Source organism: Oryctolagus cuniculus, chromosome 20 (genome assembly GCF_051225735.1).
Source record: "Oryctolagus cuniculus isolate XC-2025 breed Fujian yellow rabbit chromosome 20, ASM5122573v1, whole genome shotgun sequence".
Lineage (NCBI taxonomy): Eukaryota > Metazoa > Chordata > Mammalia > Lagomorpha > Leporidae > Oryctolagus > Oryctolagus cuniculus.
Window position 1 is genome coordinate 31,402,350 of NC_142886.1, and position 20,180 is coordinate 31,422,529.

The window sequence follows — 20,180 nt, forward strand, 5'->3', positions numbered from 1 at the left end:
ACTGAAGGTATAAAGGCAGGAAGGAAGGAATCATGGAAAGAGGTAGAAAAAAGAAAGCTGTTCTGATTTGAATTGTTACAGTTCTGCATGCACAGCCCCTGAAGTTTGTTCATAGTCTTCTAACTTAATAATTATGTATATTACTCAGTATAAAATATTTTGAGAGAGGCAACATAACCAGGTGGTTAAAGGGTGTGTGTGTGTGTGTGTGTGCATGTGCGTGCATTCACGAGTGGGTCTCTGTCTGTATATAGGTTTTAGTCTGTCCATGGAGAAATTAGTTGACCTCTCTAATTTTCTATAACAATCTATAAGATAAAGTCATGGTATCTACCACATAGTATCATTGTGAAAATTAAATGAGAAAATACATACAACAAAGAAATGGGCAAAGGACTTAAATAGCCATGTTTCAAAAGAGGAAATCCAAATGGCCAACAGACACATGAAAAAATGTTCAGAATCACTAGCTGTCAGGGAAATGCAAATCAAAACCACAATGGGGTTTCACCTCACTCTGGTTAGAATGGCTTTCAAACAGAAATCAACAAACAACAAATTCTGGCAAGGATGTGGTTAAAAAGGTACCCTAATCCATTGTTGGTAGGAATGTAAACTGGTACATCCACTGTGGAAGACAGTATGGAGATACTTAAGAAATCTGAATATAGACCTACCATACGACCCAGCCATCTCATGCCTGGGAATTTACCCAAGAGAAAGGAAATCAGGGTATAAAAGAATTATCTGTACCCCCATATTTATTGCAGCTCAATTCACAATAGCTAAGACATGGATTCAGCCCTAGTGTCTGTCAACTGAAGACTGGATAAAAAATTATGAAATATGTATACCATGGAATACTACACAGAGGTTAAAAAAATGAAATCCTGTCATTTGTAACAAAATGGATGAAATCAGAAAACATCATACTTAGTGAAATAAGCCAATCCCAAAAGGACAATTATCATATGTTCTCCCTGATCTGTGATAACTAATAAAGTACCTAAAAGTAATCTATAGAAGTGAAATTGACACCTTGAGATGCAATGATTTTAACAGCCCTTCTCTCCACTGTTGAGGAACAGGTTTTCTTTTTATATATATATACTGTTTGTTGAACTCTTTACTTAGTATAGAGTTAATCATATGTGTATAAAGTTAACTGGAAATAGATCTTAGTAAAAAATAAGTATGAGAAGAGGAGAGGGAGGATGAAGATGGGTGGGAGTGTGGGTGGGAGTGCAGGCAGGGTGGGAAGAATCACTATGTTCCTAAAGCTGTAGTTATGAAATGCATGAAGTTTGTATTCCTTAAATAAAAGGTTTATGGGAGGGGAAGAAAATACATACCACAGTATTAGCACAAATCCTGAGACATAAAAGCATTCAATGAATATTAGCCATTATTTATGAGAGAGAAGAAATAAAATATACATATGACCTGATTAAAGGTTGTGAAATATATTGAGACGAATAAACCTAAACCAAATAAGTCCTTTTATGCCCACTTTATGAAAACAAAAGTTTTCTGTACTGAGTGTTAGAAATGGGTTTGGGCCATCTGGGGAAGCTGTTCTTAAGTTGGCCTACCTAGTGACTTACAGGTTGATAAAAACATTTGAAGTTTTTCTAAAGAAAAGAGGGTGAAATAAAAACCTGGCCTCTCTTAAAAAAATATACCCAGGGACTCTGTCCTTGCCAGTTGTCTATTTCGTAGACTGTTGAGACTGCCCAAGACTGTCTGAAATTTCCACGCTCCAGCACTATAAAAATAATTCACTAGAATTGCCTCCAAATTATTTTATATTGTGTAATTACTTAACACTGCACTTTGAACTGTAGTATGGATTGGATGTACTGGGGATTATATTGAGTTCAATGAGAGTTGTGCATAAAGCCTTTTTTTTGTCATAAAAATGTTGAAAAACATGGTGTTGATGGGTTCCGGAAACTGCCTGCCTGCAATTACTGGAGTATGTTTGTTACAGCACAGAGTGCATTTGGGGGTGGCTGATATACCCTCAGTAAAACCAAGTTTGCTGACGTTCCAGTGTGAACCCTGAAGAGCCCTTGAGGGGGAAAAAAAAAAAAAAGAAATTATTTCACGGGGAACTTTCAATGCCTGTTCTCTGATGCCTGAACAGAATTATCAGCTTCCACTTTTTCCCTTGTTTCTTGGCGGAAAGAACACAGAAAATCGATCTTTCCCATAATTTCAACAATAAAAAATTGTATTGTATGGCGCACTTTCAGTTAACAGTGGAGATGCGGCTTGAGAAACCCACAGCCCATATTGGAGTGCCGAGTTTGAGTCTGTATCTGTTCCCCAATCCAGCTTCCTGTTAATGTCTGCCTTAGGAAGTGTCAGGGGGCAGCTCAAGTAGTTGAGTCCCTGAATCCCATTTGGGAGAACCGGATTGAGATCCCGGCTCTTGGTTTCAGCCTGGCCGAGCTCTGTGTGTTGCAGACGTTTAGGGAATAATCCAGGAGATGAGAGAAATCGTTCTCTGTCTCTGGACCTCCAAAGACATTTTTTTAACTTAAAAATTATATTGTATTTAGTTAAATCCATGTTTATTTTTTAAATGGAGCTCAAGGTTAATACACCAGAAAATATTTTCTTTAAAAATCTGAAATGTTGCCCTGAAGATAAACTGTACTTAAATTACAATATGCAATGAAACATTTTAGTCTTAATCCTTTTCTCCCTCTTAATGAATTAAGACAAATGTGAATGTCCTTTTAAAATTATGCAGGCAGATTAAGGTTCATCAAATTCCATTTACCCATGATTTTTCATTTTGTAAAACTAGCTTTTCTAAAGCCAGGGGCATTGCTTAAAAGGAGACTTTCTGCAGAGGTTTTAATGATTCTGAAGGGAAGCGAAAATGGCCTCTCAGATCCAAATGTGTTTGGACTTCCTGTCCACTGGGACTATTTTACTCAATATGAGAAACCGCATGTGGCATCATTATTATTTCTGAATTAAGAGGACTATCAGTGGGAAATGTACATGTGGCAGTACTGTGATCTTTTTTTGTTCTAGTTAAGAATGTGGACAGAAAATGTGTCCTTTTTGGTGATGACATTTTCTCACTATGACAGTGGAGGGTCTTCAGAGCAAGTTTGCTATCCTTTTCATTTAAATTATGGGCTCATAAAACTTTAGAATTGCCTGTAAAAGTTGAGGTACATTAGGAAGCCTTGACTACTTGCTTTGATAAAACAATCTGGAAACCTCCGGAGTTTCCTTCTACAGATTTGAGTGTCCAGGTATGCCCGGCATCTATCCTGGATATTACAGGCAGGTTCATACCTGGGAGCAGGGGAGATGGAAAGCGGATCTCTCAGTGACACTCATAGCATTATGCTTGGAAAAATGTGGGGCGCTCCACATTGTAGCCTCATTCTTGGCACCAAATCACTTTCTAGTTTTTGAAGCTACAGTCATACCTTTGAGGGAACTACACACATGGGAGACAAAGTGAACATGGGCTCTATTTTTGTCAGCATTTTAATAAGTTTGTTTTAAAACATTTTAAAATAAATATTTATTTATGTATTTTTTCATTTTATTTGGAAACAGAGGGGAGAGGGAGGGAGAGAGAGGGAGAGAGAGGAAGAGAGAGCAAGCAAAACAGAAATCTTCCATCTACTACTTCACTCCTCAGATGCTCACAACAGCTGGGTCTGGGCCAGGCCAAACCCAGGAGCCCAGAACTCAATCTAGGTGTCCTGGATGGATGACAGGAACCTAAATGTTTGAGGCATTACCTGTTGCCTCCCAGGGTATACATTGTAAGGAAGTTGGAATTGGTTACAGATCTGGAACTTGAACTCAGGCACTCCCATACAGGATGAAGTTATCCCAATCATGGTCTTAACTGATTCACCAAACACCTGCCTTAAAAGATGTTTTTAATTGAGTAATGGTAAAATATCAAGTGTGTTATCTAAAAATTTTTAGTATAATACTTTAGGAAAACCATTAGTCTTCTTCTTGGAGAATGAAATATAAGACAGTATTTCAAAAAGTTTGTGGAAACTCGAAGTAAAACGTACATATTTCTGATCTGGCTGAAAAGCCCATGAGAGCATTTCAGGCATGGAAAGCCAAGACACTATGGCAAAAAGTGTTCTACGTGAAGGATCTCTGTGAATGAGACCCCAGTGGAAAGAAGTAGGCATTAAAGAAGGATATATTTTTCTCTAAAGGGAGATTAGAACTTCCACTTTGCTTATGGCCTTTCTAAATACTGTTGGAGTTTGTGGATTCAAAAGGCTTCCATAGCCTAGGCAGCTCATGTCAAGAGCCTCAGGTGGTCACTAATGTCATACATAAGAGTGTTAATTGTTAAATTAACAACAGGAGTCACTGTGCATTAACTCTCCATGCAGGACCTCTGTCCTCAAAGAGTTGTATTATGAGAGTTAACTGTAAAACTAGTTCTCAGTTTTTATGTATGTATGTGCATGTGTATACAAATTGTTGAAATCTTTCTTAGTATAGAGTTGGTCTTCTGTGTACAAAGTTAATGGAAAATGGGACTGGAAAGGGGAGAGGGAGGAGGAGGAGGGATGGGAGTGTGGGTGGCAGGGCAGGTTTGGTGGGGAGAATAATTATATTCCTAAAGTTTACTTATGAGATTTGTATTCCTAAGGAAAGAAAGAGAGAGAGAGAGAGACGAAGGAAGGAAGGGAAGGAGGGAGGGAGGCAGGGAGGGGTCATGGTTATGAATGGGTTCTGTTTGCATCTGATAAACTCACCAATTTGATAAATTACTGCAGCGGAGGCACAATATTGAACTCCTGATATGGCATCATCTCTCAAGGAAACCAACTAGCCACTTGGTGGCACGTTGACTATGTTGGACCCCTTCCACCTAGAAGGAACAGCAGTTCATCTTTATTAGAATCACCATATACTCCAAATATGAGTTTACTTTCCCTGACTGCGGGGCTTCAGTCAATGCTGCTCCATGAGGACTTACAGTTTGCTTGGTCTACCAACATGGGGCCTGCATAATGTCATACTGGACCTAATTCATCATAAGTCAGTACATCAACAGGCACTCACCACCTGACCCACTGGTCTGATCTTTGTCTGCATCACCCTGAAGTTGCTGGACTGAGGGGAAGGCCTCCAGCTGTGACACTGCACTGAGAGAATATGCCCCTAGGATGAGGCATCATTGCCTAGAACTCAGTCCAGATTCTAAATCAACCACTTTACATGTGCCCAGGAACTACAAGGTGCAAATATGAGTGATCTCACTTGGAAGCATTCCCAGTACCCCTCTGGGGGATCTTGTGCTTCCTGTCCCTACCCTTCCAGGGTCTGTACATATGAAGTCTTGACTTTAAGGAAGATGCTTCCACCACATAGAGTCTTACTAAAAGTATGATTTATATGCTAAAAAAAAAAAAAAGAATAGCATCTTTAAAGTACTGACAGGAAAAAAAAATTGTCTACCTAGAATGTGATACATGATAACCAATGAAAACATCTCTCTCAGTGAAGGCAAAATAAAGACTTTTTCAGACAAGCACAAGTTGAGGAAATTCATTGCCAGCAAAGCTGCACTCGAAATGAAATAAAACAAACCACATCAAAGGAAGTTTTTCAGGCAGAAAGAAAATATAAATTTGGATCTACATAAATGAGTGAAAAGCACCAGAAATGGTAGGTATGACTGACAAATCCTATTCTTAGATATTTATCCAAGAGTAGAGTATTTGTGAGAGTACCTCAAAAAGCTCATGGAAATGAAATTGAAAGATAAATATATTTGGAGAAAAAAATTGAAATCCATGCATAGTATTTTTATAATATGTATTTTTAAAAAACTTTTTGAAATACCCTCACAAGCCCATAAAGGTGGATTTTCATAGCAGCTATTTTATAATAAGTCCAAACTGGAAAAAAAATCAACTGGGGAATGAATAAACAAATGTACATATTCATAACTGTCAATAAAAAGGAGCTATTGACACCTGCACAGCAACATAGATGAATCTCAAAAAAGTATGTGAAACAGAAGAAGCCAGAAGGAAGTTATGATTACATTTATCTAAAGTTACTAAACAGGCAACCTGTAGTGATAGAAGTCAGGATAGTGGTTATCCTGCAGAGAGGGGCTACCCATTGAAAAGGGAATAAGGAACCTTCTGGGGTGATGAATCTATTCTAAATTTTGATTCAGGTGCTGGTCACATGGGTATATGTGTACTGAATGATGAGAGGGTCTTCAAAAATTCATGAGAAATGCATATTATCTTTTTTTATTTGACAGATAGAGTTACACAGTGAGAGAGAGAGAGACAGAGAGAAAGGTCTTCCTTCCATTGGTTCACTTCCCAAATGGCCACTATGGCTGGTGCCAAGCCGATCCGAAGCCAGGAGCTTCCTCCTGGTCTCCCATGCAGGTGCAGGGCCCAAGCACTTGGGCCATCCTCCACTGCCTTCCTGGGCCACAGCGAAGAGCTGGACTAGAACCTGGCACCCATATGGGATGCTGGCACCGCAGGCGGAGGATTAACCAAGTGAGCCACCACGCCGGCCCCCATATTATCTTTTAATTCCATTTTCCCATGAACCTTTTGAAGAAACTTCATATATTGAGTATATATTTCTGATTTTCACATCTTAATACAAAGTATACTTCAAGAAAACACTGTGTAAACAGTTTTAATGTAAAAATTATCCATAAAGATGAAATAAACCCAAATTTAGTGTTTCAATAACCTGTTGACCTAAGCCAAGACTTGTAAGTAGACAACTGTCTCCCAGAGGGCCTTAATTGGACCATTTTCAGAAGCCAAATCTGTGGCGCCATTGCTTGGGTTGCTAAGGCTCAGGTCACAACAATGAATTAAAGCCCAAATGGAAACTCCATCTATCCCAAACTGCTGACTCATGGATGTACTTGGACTCTGGATGTTGCTCTAGTTCAGCTCCAGTGTTAAACTTTCATATTTAAAAATAGTCTATATGTAAACAGTGCCAGTATTTGTCTAGATGATCCTCTGGAACTACAACCCTGATTTTAAAACCTTTGCTTGATGCACTCTCTGAAAACTTGCCACACATTATTTTAAAAATTGTACAATAGTAAAACAGATTCACTAATGAAAACCTCTTCTCACCAAAATAAAAACATCAGGCAAGTGGTAAATGTCACATTAACATTATATTAATTTTGTCCAATTTATAATCCATATATATTATATATATGTTATATAATATATTATCTGGATTATTTGTACTAATCCCCATTTTTCTAGTACCAGTGCTTTCTATGCTTACACAGACTAGTTCAGTGAAATACTCTTGGTGTATCTCAATGAATTATTGATGGGCACAGGTGTTTAATACAAAAAGAGGCCCTTGAAATGCAGATGACATTGGTATTATATAAAGAAGACTGATGCAGTATCACAAAATATTCTCAGCCTGTTTGCCAGGAGACCAAAAATATGACAATGCAAGATGGAAGCTTGGTGTTTGTTGTCTACACAGGCTTAGCCATGTCAAAGAGAATTAGCCAACCTTCTCTACTCAGTAAAAGCAAGCCATGCTCACCTCTTCATACTTCACATTCTTCATCAGGCAGGGGCTGCAGTGGGCCAGAGGCAGCATTGATTAATTAAATCCATACGCATACAAAATAGATATTTAAGAGTCCAGAAGCTATGTAAGGAACACGATGTTGGAATATTCATTGGATTGAAATGTTGATGGCATTTTACTGATGTGAGCCTACTATCTTGGAAAATTACTGTAAAAGTTTAATTTCACAGACTGTTCCTGTTGGAACATAGAGAACATTCTGCTCTCTTTACCAGCATTAACAAAATTTTCCTCCCCCATTGCTACTGCAAGAACAAAGGCAGCACTTAAAACCGGATCCAACTCTGACCAATCTGCAAGTTGGTGATGCTTCACATGCATTTCTACTTCAACATTCTATCTTTAAATGCAGACATTGAGAAATATACATTGTGCCTTGGCACAACCCAGAGAACCTCTGAGTTCTATCCTCAATGATCATTCTTGGTGAAATAAATCATGAAAAATGAGTTAAGTCATCACATCATCATCTTATTCTGTCTTTTATAATTTCTGTATCTGAAACCAGTTTATTTGACTATTAAATATATACACTCCATCTAAAATTTGAAACTATAGTAGTGATTTTTAACTTTTATTCAATAAATATAAATTTCCAAAGTACAGCTTTCAGATTACAGTGGCTTTTTCACCCCGTAACTTCCCTCCCACCCGCGACTCTCCCATCTCCCGCTCCCTCTCCCATTCCATTCACATCAAGATTCATTTTCAATTATCTTTATATATAGAAGATCAATTTAGTATATATTAAGTAAAGATTTCAACAGTTTGCACCCACACAGAAACACGAAGTGTAAAGTACTGTTTGAGTACTATAGCATTAATTCACATTGTACAACACATTAAAGACAGAGATCCTATGTGGGGAGTAAGTGCACCGTGACTCCTGTTGTTGACTTAACAATTGACACTCTTGTTTATGGCATCAGTAATCACCCTAGGCTATTGTCGTGAGTTTCCAAGGCTATGGAAGCTTTTTGAGTTCGCCAACTCCAATCTTATTTAGACAAGGTCATAGTCAAAGTGGAAGTTCTCTCCTCCCTTCAGAGAAAGGTATCTCCTTCTTTGATGGCCTGTTCTTTCCACTGGGGTCTCACTCACAGAGATCTTTCATTTAGGTTTTTTTCTTTCTTTTTTTTTTTTTTTTTTTTTTTTTTTTTGCCAGAGTGTCTTGGCTTTCCATGCCTAAAATACTCTCATGGGCTCTTCAGCCAGATCCGAATGCCTAAAGGGCTGATTCTGTGGCCAGAGTGCTGTTTAGGACATCTGCCATTCTATGAGTCTGCTGTGTATCCTGCTTCCCATGTTGGATCATTCTCTCCTGTTTAATCCTATCAGTATTTGCAGACACTAGTTTTGTTTATGTGATCCCTTTGATATAGTAGTGAATTTTTTTCTCCTATAGGTTATATGTGATATCTTCAACATTAATAGCAAATACTTGTGCTATTTGTATTGGGTTAGTTTTCTCAGAGTGTTTTCCATTTTTTTAAGAGAGAATAATCATTGCCTTAATATGACTCTTTAATAGTAAATAGAAAGTAGAATGTCTTTAGAACATAGCATACTTTTATATGAAGCAAATATTATTTTGATGCTAATTCTTTGGATAATAATAAAGCACCCTGAAATTTTTAAAAATATTTTTGTCAGAAGAACATATACTTAGGGGTAGACAATTAACCTGTTGCCTGTGAGGCCAGCATCCCTTGTGAGCACTGGTTTGAGTCTTGGCTGCTGCTCTTCCAATCAAGCTCCCTGCTAATGCATCTGGGAAAGCAGCAGAAAATGGCTCAACTATTTGGGCCTGTGACACCCAAATGGGAGACCTGGATGGAATTCCAGGCTCCTGGCTTCAGCCTGGCCCATCTCTGGCCATTGTGGCCATTCGGGCAGTGAACTAGCAGATGGAAGGTAAATTTCTCTCCACATCGCTGTCTCTAACTCTGCCTTTCAAATAAATGAATGCATCTTTAAAGAAAACCAAAAAATATACTTAGGTGTTTATTTTTTCTGTTATTTGTTAAAGATTTATTTATTTACTTATTTGAAAGTCAGAATTATAGAGAGGGAGGGAGGGAGAGACCGAGACAGAGAGAGAGAGGGAGCAGTCATCCACTGGTTCATTCTCCAAGTGGCTGCAACGGCCAGGGCTGGACCAGGCAGAAGTCAGGAGTCAGAAGATTCTTACAGGTCTCCCAAGTGGGTGCAGGAGCCTGAGTACTTGGGCCATTTTCTGCTGCTTTCCTTGGCTATTAGCACACAGCTGGATCAGAAGTGGAGCAGCTGGAACTTAAGCAGGTGCCCGTATGGGATATCTGTGCTGCCAATGGTGGCTTAACCCACTGCACCACAGCATCCACCCCTTGTATTTTTTTTACACAAATATTAGAAATGTACTATGAAATGAAAATAAAATTTTTAACTAAGCATGTCCATTTGTTTTTTTCTCCTTTCTGCTTTTTTTTTTAAAGATTTATTTATTTGAAAGTCAGAGATACAGAGAGAGAGAGAGAAAGGGAGAAACAGAGAGAGAGAGAGAGAGAGAGAGAGAGAGATCTCCCCAAGTGACCACAACAGCCAGGGCTGAGCCAAGCCAAAGCATGGAGTCAGGACCTTCATCCAGGTCTCCCACATAGGTCGCCGGGGCCCACATACTTGGGCCATCTTCTGCTGCTTCTCCCAGGCGACTACTAGGGAGCTGGATCGGACGTGGAGCAGCTTTGACGTGTACCAGCACCCATAAAGGATGCCGGCACCACAGATGACGGCTTTGCTCACTACACCACAATGCTGGCCCTTCCTGTCTGCTTTTAAAACATGCTCACAATGTCACAAGAGTCTTGTAATAAAAATGGAACATGCAGTTGCTTGTCCCTAGATGCAGGGAAGAAGAGAAAAAGATTCCTCTATAACAAAATAACTACAAACTTTCCTGAGTTTATTGTTCATGCATCTGGGGTCAGCTGGGAGCCAGCAAGGCATTCCCATATTTTAAAAAATATGTTCTCCACAAACCTCACATTATAGAAAAGGAACAGAATCTCTGCCAATAAATATGATATCTCCAGTTACTTGATTGACTAGATGCCATGTCCTACACAATGATTTTCCATCTGTTTAAGGAGAAATAGGTGCCTTGCAGGAAAACTCTTCCTAATTGCTTTCACAAGGTTAATTGCCCTGGTAACATCATAAGAGCTAAGTTTGAAAAGAAAAGGCTCAAGCTATTAGAGGGTGAATTTTAGAGGCAAACAAGTCAATTTATACTGAAAGTAACAAGTAACAAATATATATATATAGGTATAAAAACTCAGTAATATATTTGTTTTTCTAAGTTATATACACATTGACTATATACAGGCAAAATGTATGAAATGTTGAAATTAAATTTGTAATTTATATGAACAGTTGTCATTCTGATATTTCATTTGACATTATTGAAATCAGTCTCTGGGGCTATGTTATAATCATTGTGATATTAAATATGTCCATTTGGCAAATAAATAACATACTTTCATTCTAGGAATCCTAGGAAGGCTAGGAATGCTGGCATTGGTGCTAATTCATTTTTCCTTTAGCTTTAGTGTGCATATTATATTATCATTAAGAAGTTGTTCTGAGATTATTCTTATTCACCCATGTATATCAGACTTTCTTTAGTGAGGAATATATGCTGGGTGGAACATCTTTTTTGTGGAATGAAGCAGAATATGAGCATCTCAAATATCTTTGTCTTTTAAATCACCTTCCGTCATAACAAGCCATGGGCCAGATATTTGTCCAGACTTAAAAGTGTATATGTGGTTTTGTGTGTGAATGAGAGAGAATTCCAGAAACAGGTATTATATATTTCAAAAATTCATACTTTGAGAAAGAATATAAATAATATTTGAATGTTTACCCCCAAAGTCTAGTAAATTCCATTTAGATGCAAGGCCCATTCCAAGTCACACTTTTTAGAAATCACTGTAAGCCTATTCTAATTTCCTAGTTATTTCGATACATGTTACTTACTTTTGAGCACAAGCTAAACATCAAAATTTTTAGCCAGTGAAATTTACAGTTTAGGCCCACATGACCTACAAGTAGTGTGTGCGAATAAGCATGCCCTCAAGATTCTCATCTTGGCACAGCTCTAGAGGTAAGACTTACCTGAGCCTAGGAAACTCAGTCCCCTTGAGGGGTCCCCAGCAGGTGTATCTTATCCTTTGTTTTCATTTCGCATAGCTCAATTTTACACAGAGATTTTAATAGAACGACTTGGCTCGTATCTTTTTAACTTCAGAATCCTGAGTGTGATCCAACAAGCTTCTAATCAATGCAATTAAGGGAATGTAAGTGGGAGATTTTGAGGCAAGATAGGCAGTTTATCAGGCCTGAATTTCTGAAATCAAATTAAAGCAGTCTTGTGTTTCTTGATAAAACACAAGGATCACAGAGAGTTGACAATTTACTCTGTTGTCATTCACATCATCTCCCACCTCTGCCAAGTTTTTAACACTTTTACAAACTAATTTGGCCCTGTTGATGCTTTGATTAGTCAAAGTACAGATATCTTAATCACTGCAAAAATGAACAGTCTAAAGATAGCATAGATAAAGAAAACAGATTTTTGTAAAAAAATTTTAAAGATTTTATGTATTTATTCAAGAGACAGAGTTACAGACAGAGAAAGGGAGAGACAGAGAGAAAGGTCTTCCATCTGCTAGTTCACTCCCCAAATGGCTGCAATGGTCTGAAGACAGGAGACAGGAGCCTCCTTCAGGTCTCCCACACGGACGCAGTAACATATTAAATAGATGGATATTTAAATTATAAAAAAGACTCATAGAGAAGATGATTACTGTGGTGAAGAATTGTCTTCTTTCAAAAGGAGTTAGGATACCAGGCTCACTTTTTTCATACAGAATTCTATTCAAGCAGTTGTGATAGTAAAGAGAGAAACACACACACACACACACACACACACACACAAAAGAGGAGGAGCGCCTGGGTGGAGGGGCACACTAGAATGTGTGAAGATGTCTCACTATTCATTAAGGAAACAGTCTTAGCCTTCTGTGGAGTCTTCAAAAGGTCAAACAGGAAGAGAATCCAGGCCTTTAATTTGCATGTCCAATCCAACAAAGATGTCTTAAGATTCTGAGGAAGAATTTAGGTCATTGTCAATCAGCTATTTCCAACCTGCCACAAATAGATAGGGGGGGAAATCAAGGTCATTGCTAATGAGACCTTTGTTTGGGCAAAAGTATTGTAGCCCTATCACTCTCCTTGATATTTAAGATAAAATAAGCACAAGTAATGTCTCTTAATATGTGCTTAAGGCATATTCTGCTAGCATTCCAAGGCATAAACTTATAAATATATTATATTGCTCTTCAATTAATGAATGGGATATGATTTAGGCAAGGCATACTGCTTTACTACTAATCCAAAGATGAAATTAGAAGATTCATTTTCTATATTTGAGTCTCACTGTCAATGTTTCTCTTGTTAAAGAAAAAATTGTATATTTTTCATTGTTATTTTTGTTTATTATATATCATGAAATATCAGACTTCTAATAATGTATTCTTCGTAATTAAGTTATTAGAAAAGTCCAGTGATGAAAATTCTAATTGTGCAACTGTTATTTTCATAGGAAACTTATAGAGACTCATCTGAAAACCATTCCCAGTCGTGCATTTTCAAATCTGCCCAATATTTCCAGGATGTAAGTCTTTTTATTTTTTGCTATAAAAAGAAATGTGTAATTGTGACATGCTATTTTCTGAATGTGTTTTATTAAAAGAAATACACCTGTGTAAATCAATGGCTTCCACATGTTTAATGTATATAAAAAGTTTATGCACAGGATGTTAATTGGTTTTGCTAACTCTCCTCTCTAATTCCTGGATGATTTTTTAAACCTAAAGCAAATTCAAATTCATTTGGCCTTGAGAAGTTTTATAATTCTTGATGTGTGTTAATATATCTTGGGATACAACTAAACCTTAGCTAGGAATCTCTCCTAGAAACAATTTATGTGCCTCTAATCCATTTTTCCAAGTTACCCATTCTAGATTCAGTTTCACCACTAATACAAATGTTTACGTTGTGCCATAAATTTAATGTGGTTTCAGATTTCTTTCACTTCAAAAAAAAAAAAAAGGAAAGAAAAAGAAAGCTTTTAAAACTCTAAACCTTAAAAACAGAATTGCCTCCATTCCAGGGAGGGGGAAAAGGACTCGCATGGTGGGTTGACAAAGAGCACAGTTGTTTGCCAAATGAACCAAGTCTTCACTTCTCTCATTGATTCCGACAGGCAATGCAGATCATTCAGGCATACCAAATAATTCAACCAAGGGCAACCACACAGTTTTGGGCTAAATTTATTCATTTCATGACCATTTCTTGAGTGTCTATTGTGTCATTTCAGCAGTTCTTGCCCACAAGGGTGTTTGATGTTGTTTTGTTGCAGACTGCTACTGGCATCTACTAGACAGAAGTAAAGGATGCTGCTAGCATCCTGCACACCCAGGATACTCCTCACAACAAAGAATGTTCTAGCTTAAAATATAAACCCTACTGAAGCCGAGGGACCATTCTAAACACCTTAATGCTGCTAACCAGCTCTTCCTTCTTCAAACTCTTACCTCTTTGGGTTTCCTTAATGTTTTTCTCTCATCTCTCCTCTTATCACCTTACCTTGGCTGCTTTCTGTCTCCTTTCCTGACTTTTATTTCATTTTTGCCAACTCCTTAACTGCCAGTTATTTCTTTGAGTAGCTTGTCCTTCTTCTTGGCACCCTATTCTTGCTTTTCTTCGGCTTCACAGTTCCCTAATACAGCTAATTCCTAAATGAATACCTTTAGTCCTGACTCACTTGTACCATTCAGGCCTGCATTTCAAACTTCCTTCCAAATATTGCAATTAGGGGTAGCCATTTTGATGCAGCCATTTTGATGCAGCCATTTTGGGCCGCCCACACTCCGTATTGGAGTGCCTTGTTCAAGTTCCAGCTCCCCTTCTGTTTCCAGCTTCCTGCTAATGTGCACCCTCAGGGGCAGCAGGGAATGGCCCAAGTGGTTGAGTCCCATCTGCCCATTTGGGAGACCTGGAGTAAGTCCCTGGCTTCAGCCTTTGGGGAAATTTGGTGGAGTGAACTAGCAAATGGGAAACCTCTTGAACTCTTTCCCTCCCTCTTTCTTTGTAAAAAATAAATTTTGAAGTAAAATATTTAATATTGGAGACCCACAGGCACTTTAAGCTCAGCATATCTGAAAAAAATACACATCATCTTCATTTGAAATAGTTCTTCCTCTACTCTTTATCCTTTCAACAGCACCACCACTGAACATCCTCAAAGTTTAAAAAAATATTCTCACATTTCTCTTGAGCTTTTCCTTTCCACCAGCTCCTTTATACAGCTGTTTATCTGGTATCTTCACTTTGATGTGTCAGTAGTCTAGCTGTAGCTGCACTCATTCATTCATTCAACAAATATTTACTGTGGCATGCTTTGTTCTAACACTTTGGTAGATGCTCCATATGTAACAGCAGACAACATTCATGGAGTCTCCAGTTTCAATTCCAAGACAGTGATGAGTCCTGTGATGGGGTCAGTTATTGGGTGCCATTGAGGCTCATGTGAAGGGCATAGTACCTGCTAAGAACTGAAAGGTGGTAAAGCAAGGCTTCATGAAAGAAATGGTACCTAACCTATGATCTGAATTATCTACCAAAGAAGTAGTTGGAAAGATAGTTCACAGCAAATGAGAAAAGTCTATGCTTTAAATTTGTGGGGTCTGGAGCTTGGGCTGAAAGGAGGGCAGTGGAAAAATATAAATTTGGACCGTAAGCCAATGCAAGGTCTTTTGAGTCATATGAAAGAGTATGAAATCTTCCTTCATGATCAAGCCCTTGTATAGTTTCAAATAGGAAACTGAAATGATGAGATTTTATTTTAGAAACATGCCCTAGGCCGGCGCCGTGGCTCAATAGGCTAAACCTCCGCCTGTGGCGCCAGCACACCGTGTTCTAGTCCCGGTCGGGGCGCCGGATTCTGTCCCGGTTGCCCCTCTTCCAGGCCAGCTCTCTGCTGTGGCCCGGGAAGGCAGTGGAGGATGGCCCAGGTCCTTGGGCCCTGCATCCGCACGGGAGACCAGGAGAAGCAGCTGGCTCCTGGCTTCGGATCAGCGTGGTGCGCCAGCCGCAGCACATCGGCCGCAGCAGCCATTGCAGGGTGAACCAACGGCAAAAGGAAGACCTTCCTCTCTGTCTGTCTCTCTCGCTGTGCACTCTGCCTGTCAAAAAGGAAAGATGGAAGGGAGGAAGGAAGGAAGGAAGGAAGGAAGGAAGGAAGGAAGGAAGGAAAGAAAGAGATGCCCTTGGCAGTTCTGGGGAGAGAGGAGTTGAAGCAGAGCAAAGCTGCTATCTAGGAAGCCAGTGAAGAGACTGATGCAGCACCCAGGAGAAAAGGAACGGCACATTAAAGGAAAACGGTACAGAGATGTGAAGAACGAACAGCTAAGAATGGACCAGCTTGAACCTTGATTGGTTTGGAGGTAGAGGGAGACAGAGAAAAGTTGCATTTATGTTTCTGTTGATGAGAAGCATTGATGAGCACATTCAGTGAGACAGAGGAGAAGAAGGTTGTGTATTTGGTGTAGAGAGGCAGGAGGTCCATTAGGAATTCAATCTGGGACACATTCCAGATGCAGTAATATTCAGTAGACATTAAGACATCATAGACATTATTTTTTCATTCATTAGACAAACATGTATTCACAGCCCCTAAATGTGCTAATCATTGTTATACAAGCTGGGAATACTTCAGGGAACAAATGGACAAAGATCCACACCCCCATGGAGTTTATATTCAAATTGAGGGAATAGACAAAGAGCAAAAAATGTAGTAAAAAAAAAAGTAAATCATTTTATTAATTTAGAAGGAAATAACTGAGATGGGGGAAAGTAGAGTTTGGAGAACTAGAAGTTCTGGGTGTGTGAGGACAATCATGGAGAGATGTAGGTGGAGATTGAGACAGAAGTCAGTGCAATTTGGACTAGGGGAAAGGATCTGTAGGGACGGAAAAGCAAAAGAGTGAAGAAAGAAGAATTTTAAGAGCACACAGTTCTTGGTTGGGGGGGGGTTGGGAGGGGAGGGAGTCCAAATAGAGGGATTGACTTTCTATAGGAGGATGATCTGCTTTTACATTGTAACAAGAGGATTATGGTAACAAATAGGGAAGACGCAGGCAAATTAATAGTTTATTGGTGGATATTTCAAGGATCTTCCAACTCAAGGTTTCAACCTTTTACAAACTACTTGAAGGTTATCTATTAAAAGCTAAGTGTGGAGTGACAGAGTTAGAAATTTGAGGAGGTCTGAAATAGAAGTGATGGGCAGTAAGAAAAGGGTTAACTGAGATACAGGAGACATCTGATAAGAATCGAAGGTGCCACTGAGGCTTCCTCCAGTGGGACTGTGCTGGATTCTCCACTCTGGACTAAGTGCTCCCAGTACATCTACGGAATACTAACATGACAGATTTGTCGTGTTAATCCCATTCCACCATCTGTATCTCCCACTACTGTGAGTTCCTTGAAACTAGGGAACACCTCTGTTTTGTCAATATCCAGAAGGATATCTGACACACAGTAACAGTTCAACATATTTTTAAAGCACATATACATACATGAATATAGTTAAAGATCTGCTATCTCAGTGGAAGGAGACAGATGAGTAGGAGGCCCTAGGCTTACCTGGGACAGTGCAAATTCCCACCTGTTACTATGCATGATTATTAATAGCACCATATTTTAACTCACAAAAACATCCTGGGTTGGATGTTAAATGATATGGTCACCATAGTGATTACATAAAATGTGCATGTTAAAAAGGAATTTGAAGAAGTGGGGGGGGGGACTCTGTTATTTTCCTAGTTATAAAAATGAGACAAGTAAGCATGGAAATGCTACTTTCATCCCACTAAATAAAGAGATCCAACAAGTTGTCTCCACAGCCAGTCTACAGCAGCTCTTCAAGAAAGTGACACTAGATTGGAGAAACAAGAAAGATATGTGCTGAAAGACTATCCCTCCAAAACCTTAAGAAAGGCCTACATTTCTTAACTAAGAAACCCAGCAGAAAATTTGGAGCAATAGATAAAATGCATGGTTAGGAAAACTAGCTAGCAACTTTCAAAATGAATCTTACTCTTTTGGATGGCTCAGTTTAACTCATGATAAATCTTGCAGTCTCTATACAGTAAATTATTTCTTTTCAATGTGTTCTCTTTTTTTTGACAGGCAGAGTGGACAGTGAGAGAGAGAGACAGAGAGAAAGGTCTTCCTTTGCTGTTGGTTCACCCTCCAATGGCTGCTGTGGCTGGCGTGCTGCGGCCGGCGCATCGCGCTGATTCAAAGCCAGGAGCCAGGTGCTTTTCCTGGTCTCCCATGCGGGTGCAGGGCCCAAGTACTTGGGCCAGCCTCCACTGCCTTCCTGGGCCACAGCAGAGAGCTGGCCTGGAAGAGGGGCAACTGGGACAGAATCTGGCACCCCGACCGGGACTAGAACCCGGTGTGCCGGCGCCACAAGGCGGAGGATTAGCCTAGTGAGCGGTGGCGCCGGCCTCAATGTGTTCTTAATGTTATTATCCACAAAGGGCAAAGGATTGGGAGACCTGGTAAATAAAAAGATAATTGCTTAGAGAATAGGTATTTCAAAACAGAAAGCAGAGGACCATTATTAGAATATTCACAGTAACAATGCTGAAAACTCAGAATGGAACAATTAATGCTCCCCATATAAACATTGTGTCCCTGAAAATATTTTATGGGCAGATTCAATTCAAACTATAGGCCAGTGGTTCTCAACCTTACTTGCCCATTAATCACCCAGGAAGCTTTTGAAAAGTAAAAATACTCACTCCATCCCTCATAAACTTGATTTAATTATCCTAGACAGAGTCTTGGATATCTGTTTTACGAAAACCCAGGTAGTTCAACTGCATGTCCAGGGTTGAGAATTTCTGCTATGGCTACAGCTGAACACCATCTGCTAATCATTAATTTTCCCAAATGTCACAGAGATACTTCACAAAAGAAAATGTCATTACATTTGTCTGTATTAGTCATCCTCATTACAAGATGGAATTTGAAGAAACTAGTTGAAATATTAGTCCTTACACATACTTGGCAAGTTGTATTTAGGAGTTTCTCTTTTCTATTTTTTAGTACTTAAAACTTTTATTGAGTTGTCATTTGCTTGCAAAGTTTGAAGCAAATCTTGAATTTTCCAGCCTCGTTCAAAATCAAAATGAGAAATCAAGAGACCACGTAGTTACCACCCTATAAGATGTTTTACCAAAGAACTGTAGCTCTCTCTTCATCTTTGAAACCACATTGCTAATCCCATGTACTAGATGCTCCATTAAAAAGGCTTTTATTCATTCTATTCTTCTTTTCTAATGCTTTCATTTTTGTTATTTTGAGTAATACACCATTTATTCACTCATTAGCTTACATATTTTGAGTGTCCGATACATATATGATCACTATGAAAAGCACTCAAGATTCAGTGGTCAAAAACATCCAGTTCTCTTGGGAGCACTTAGTCTACTGAGACAACATAGATCAAATCTCATCCAAATGATTGGAGAGTTGCCCTATAGCAGTTAGTGAAAGGAGAAGTCCATGGTGTTATATAGACATCTTATGAGAAATTAAAAATAATCAGGAAGTTGGCAAAAGCTTCAGAAGGAAGTAAGAGACATTTAGATGAATAGGACATAACATGTTAAGATGTTCAAGTATCCACAGCATCTAAAAACAAGTAGTCATTGTTTTAACATAATGAAGGTTGTACACACTGAATGATCTGGGAAGCCCCTGACAAAGAATTTGTGTCAAAAATAGCATGTTTGATGTTCAGAACCCTACTTACTTTCTATTTTGCTTTCTATTTTTGTGATGTTCAGCTACTTATCTATAGACACAACTCTGCAGCGGCTGGAATCGCAGTCCTTCTACAACTTGAGTAAAATGACTCACATGTAAGTACAGGGGAAAGTGCAGCATTGGCCCAAGCCATGGCACCTTCCATTGATCATTTTTGGACTTTTGTGGCAATAAGGGCTTGTTTCTAGATTATGGGTTAAAACTTCTATTTATGATTAAATTTTTAATTTGTTCTCACTCTCATTTATGCCAGTCCATCCTAATAAGTTCTCACTTCCTCTGTGACAAGTCAAAAATCCTGTTCTTGGGAGCAGACATGTGGCACAGCAGATAAGTCACTGAGTACAATGCCCAGTTCCCATATGGGAGTGCACAGCTCCACTTCCTATTCAATGCTCCTCTAATCGCTGGAGGCAGCACCTGCCGCCCCCCTGAGAGACCCAGATTGACTTACTGGCTCCTGACTTTGACCTAGCCCAGTCCTAGAGGTTAAGTGCTTCTTTTTTTTTTAATTAATTATTTTTTTTTTTGACAGGCAGGGTGGACAGTGAGAGAGAGAGACAGAGAGAAAGGTCTTCCTTTGCCGTTGGTTCACCCTCCAA

General features: G+C 39.0%; 1 protein-coding gene across 1 annotated transcript in view; it reads left to right on the plus strand.

The window, feature by feature from the left end:
* The window catches only part of TSHR (thyroid stimulating hormone receptor), a 163,989-nt gene that overhangs the window by 66,860 nt on the left and 76,949 nt on the right, over positions 1-20,180 (plus strand). Inside the window, exons 3-4 of the mRNA XM_002719619.6 lie at positions 13,277-13,348; positions 19,599-19,673. Coding sequence (XP_002719665.4) covers positions 13,277-13,348; positions 19,599-19,673 — 147 coding nt within the window. The remainder of the gene's footprint in view (positions 1-13,276; positions 13,349-19,598; positions 19,674-20,180) is intronic.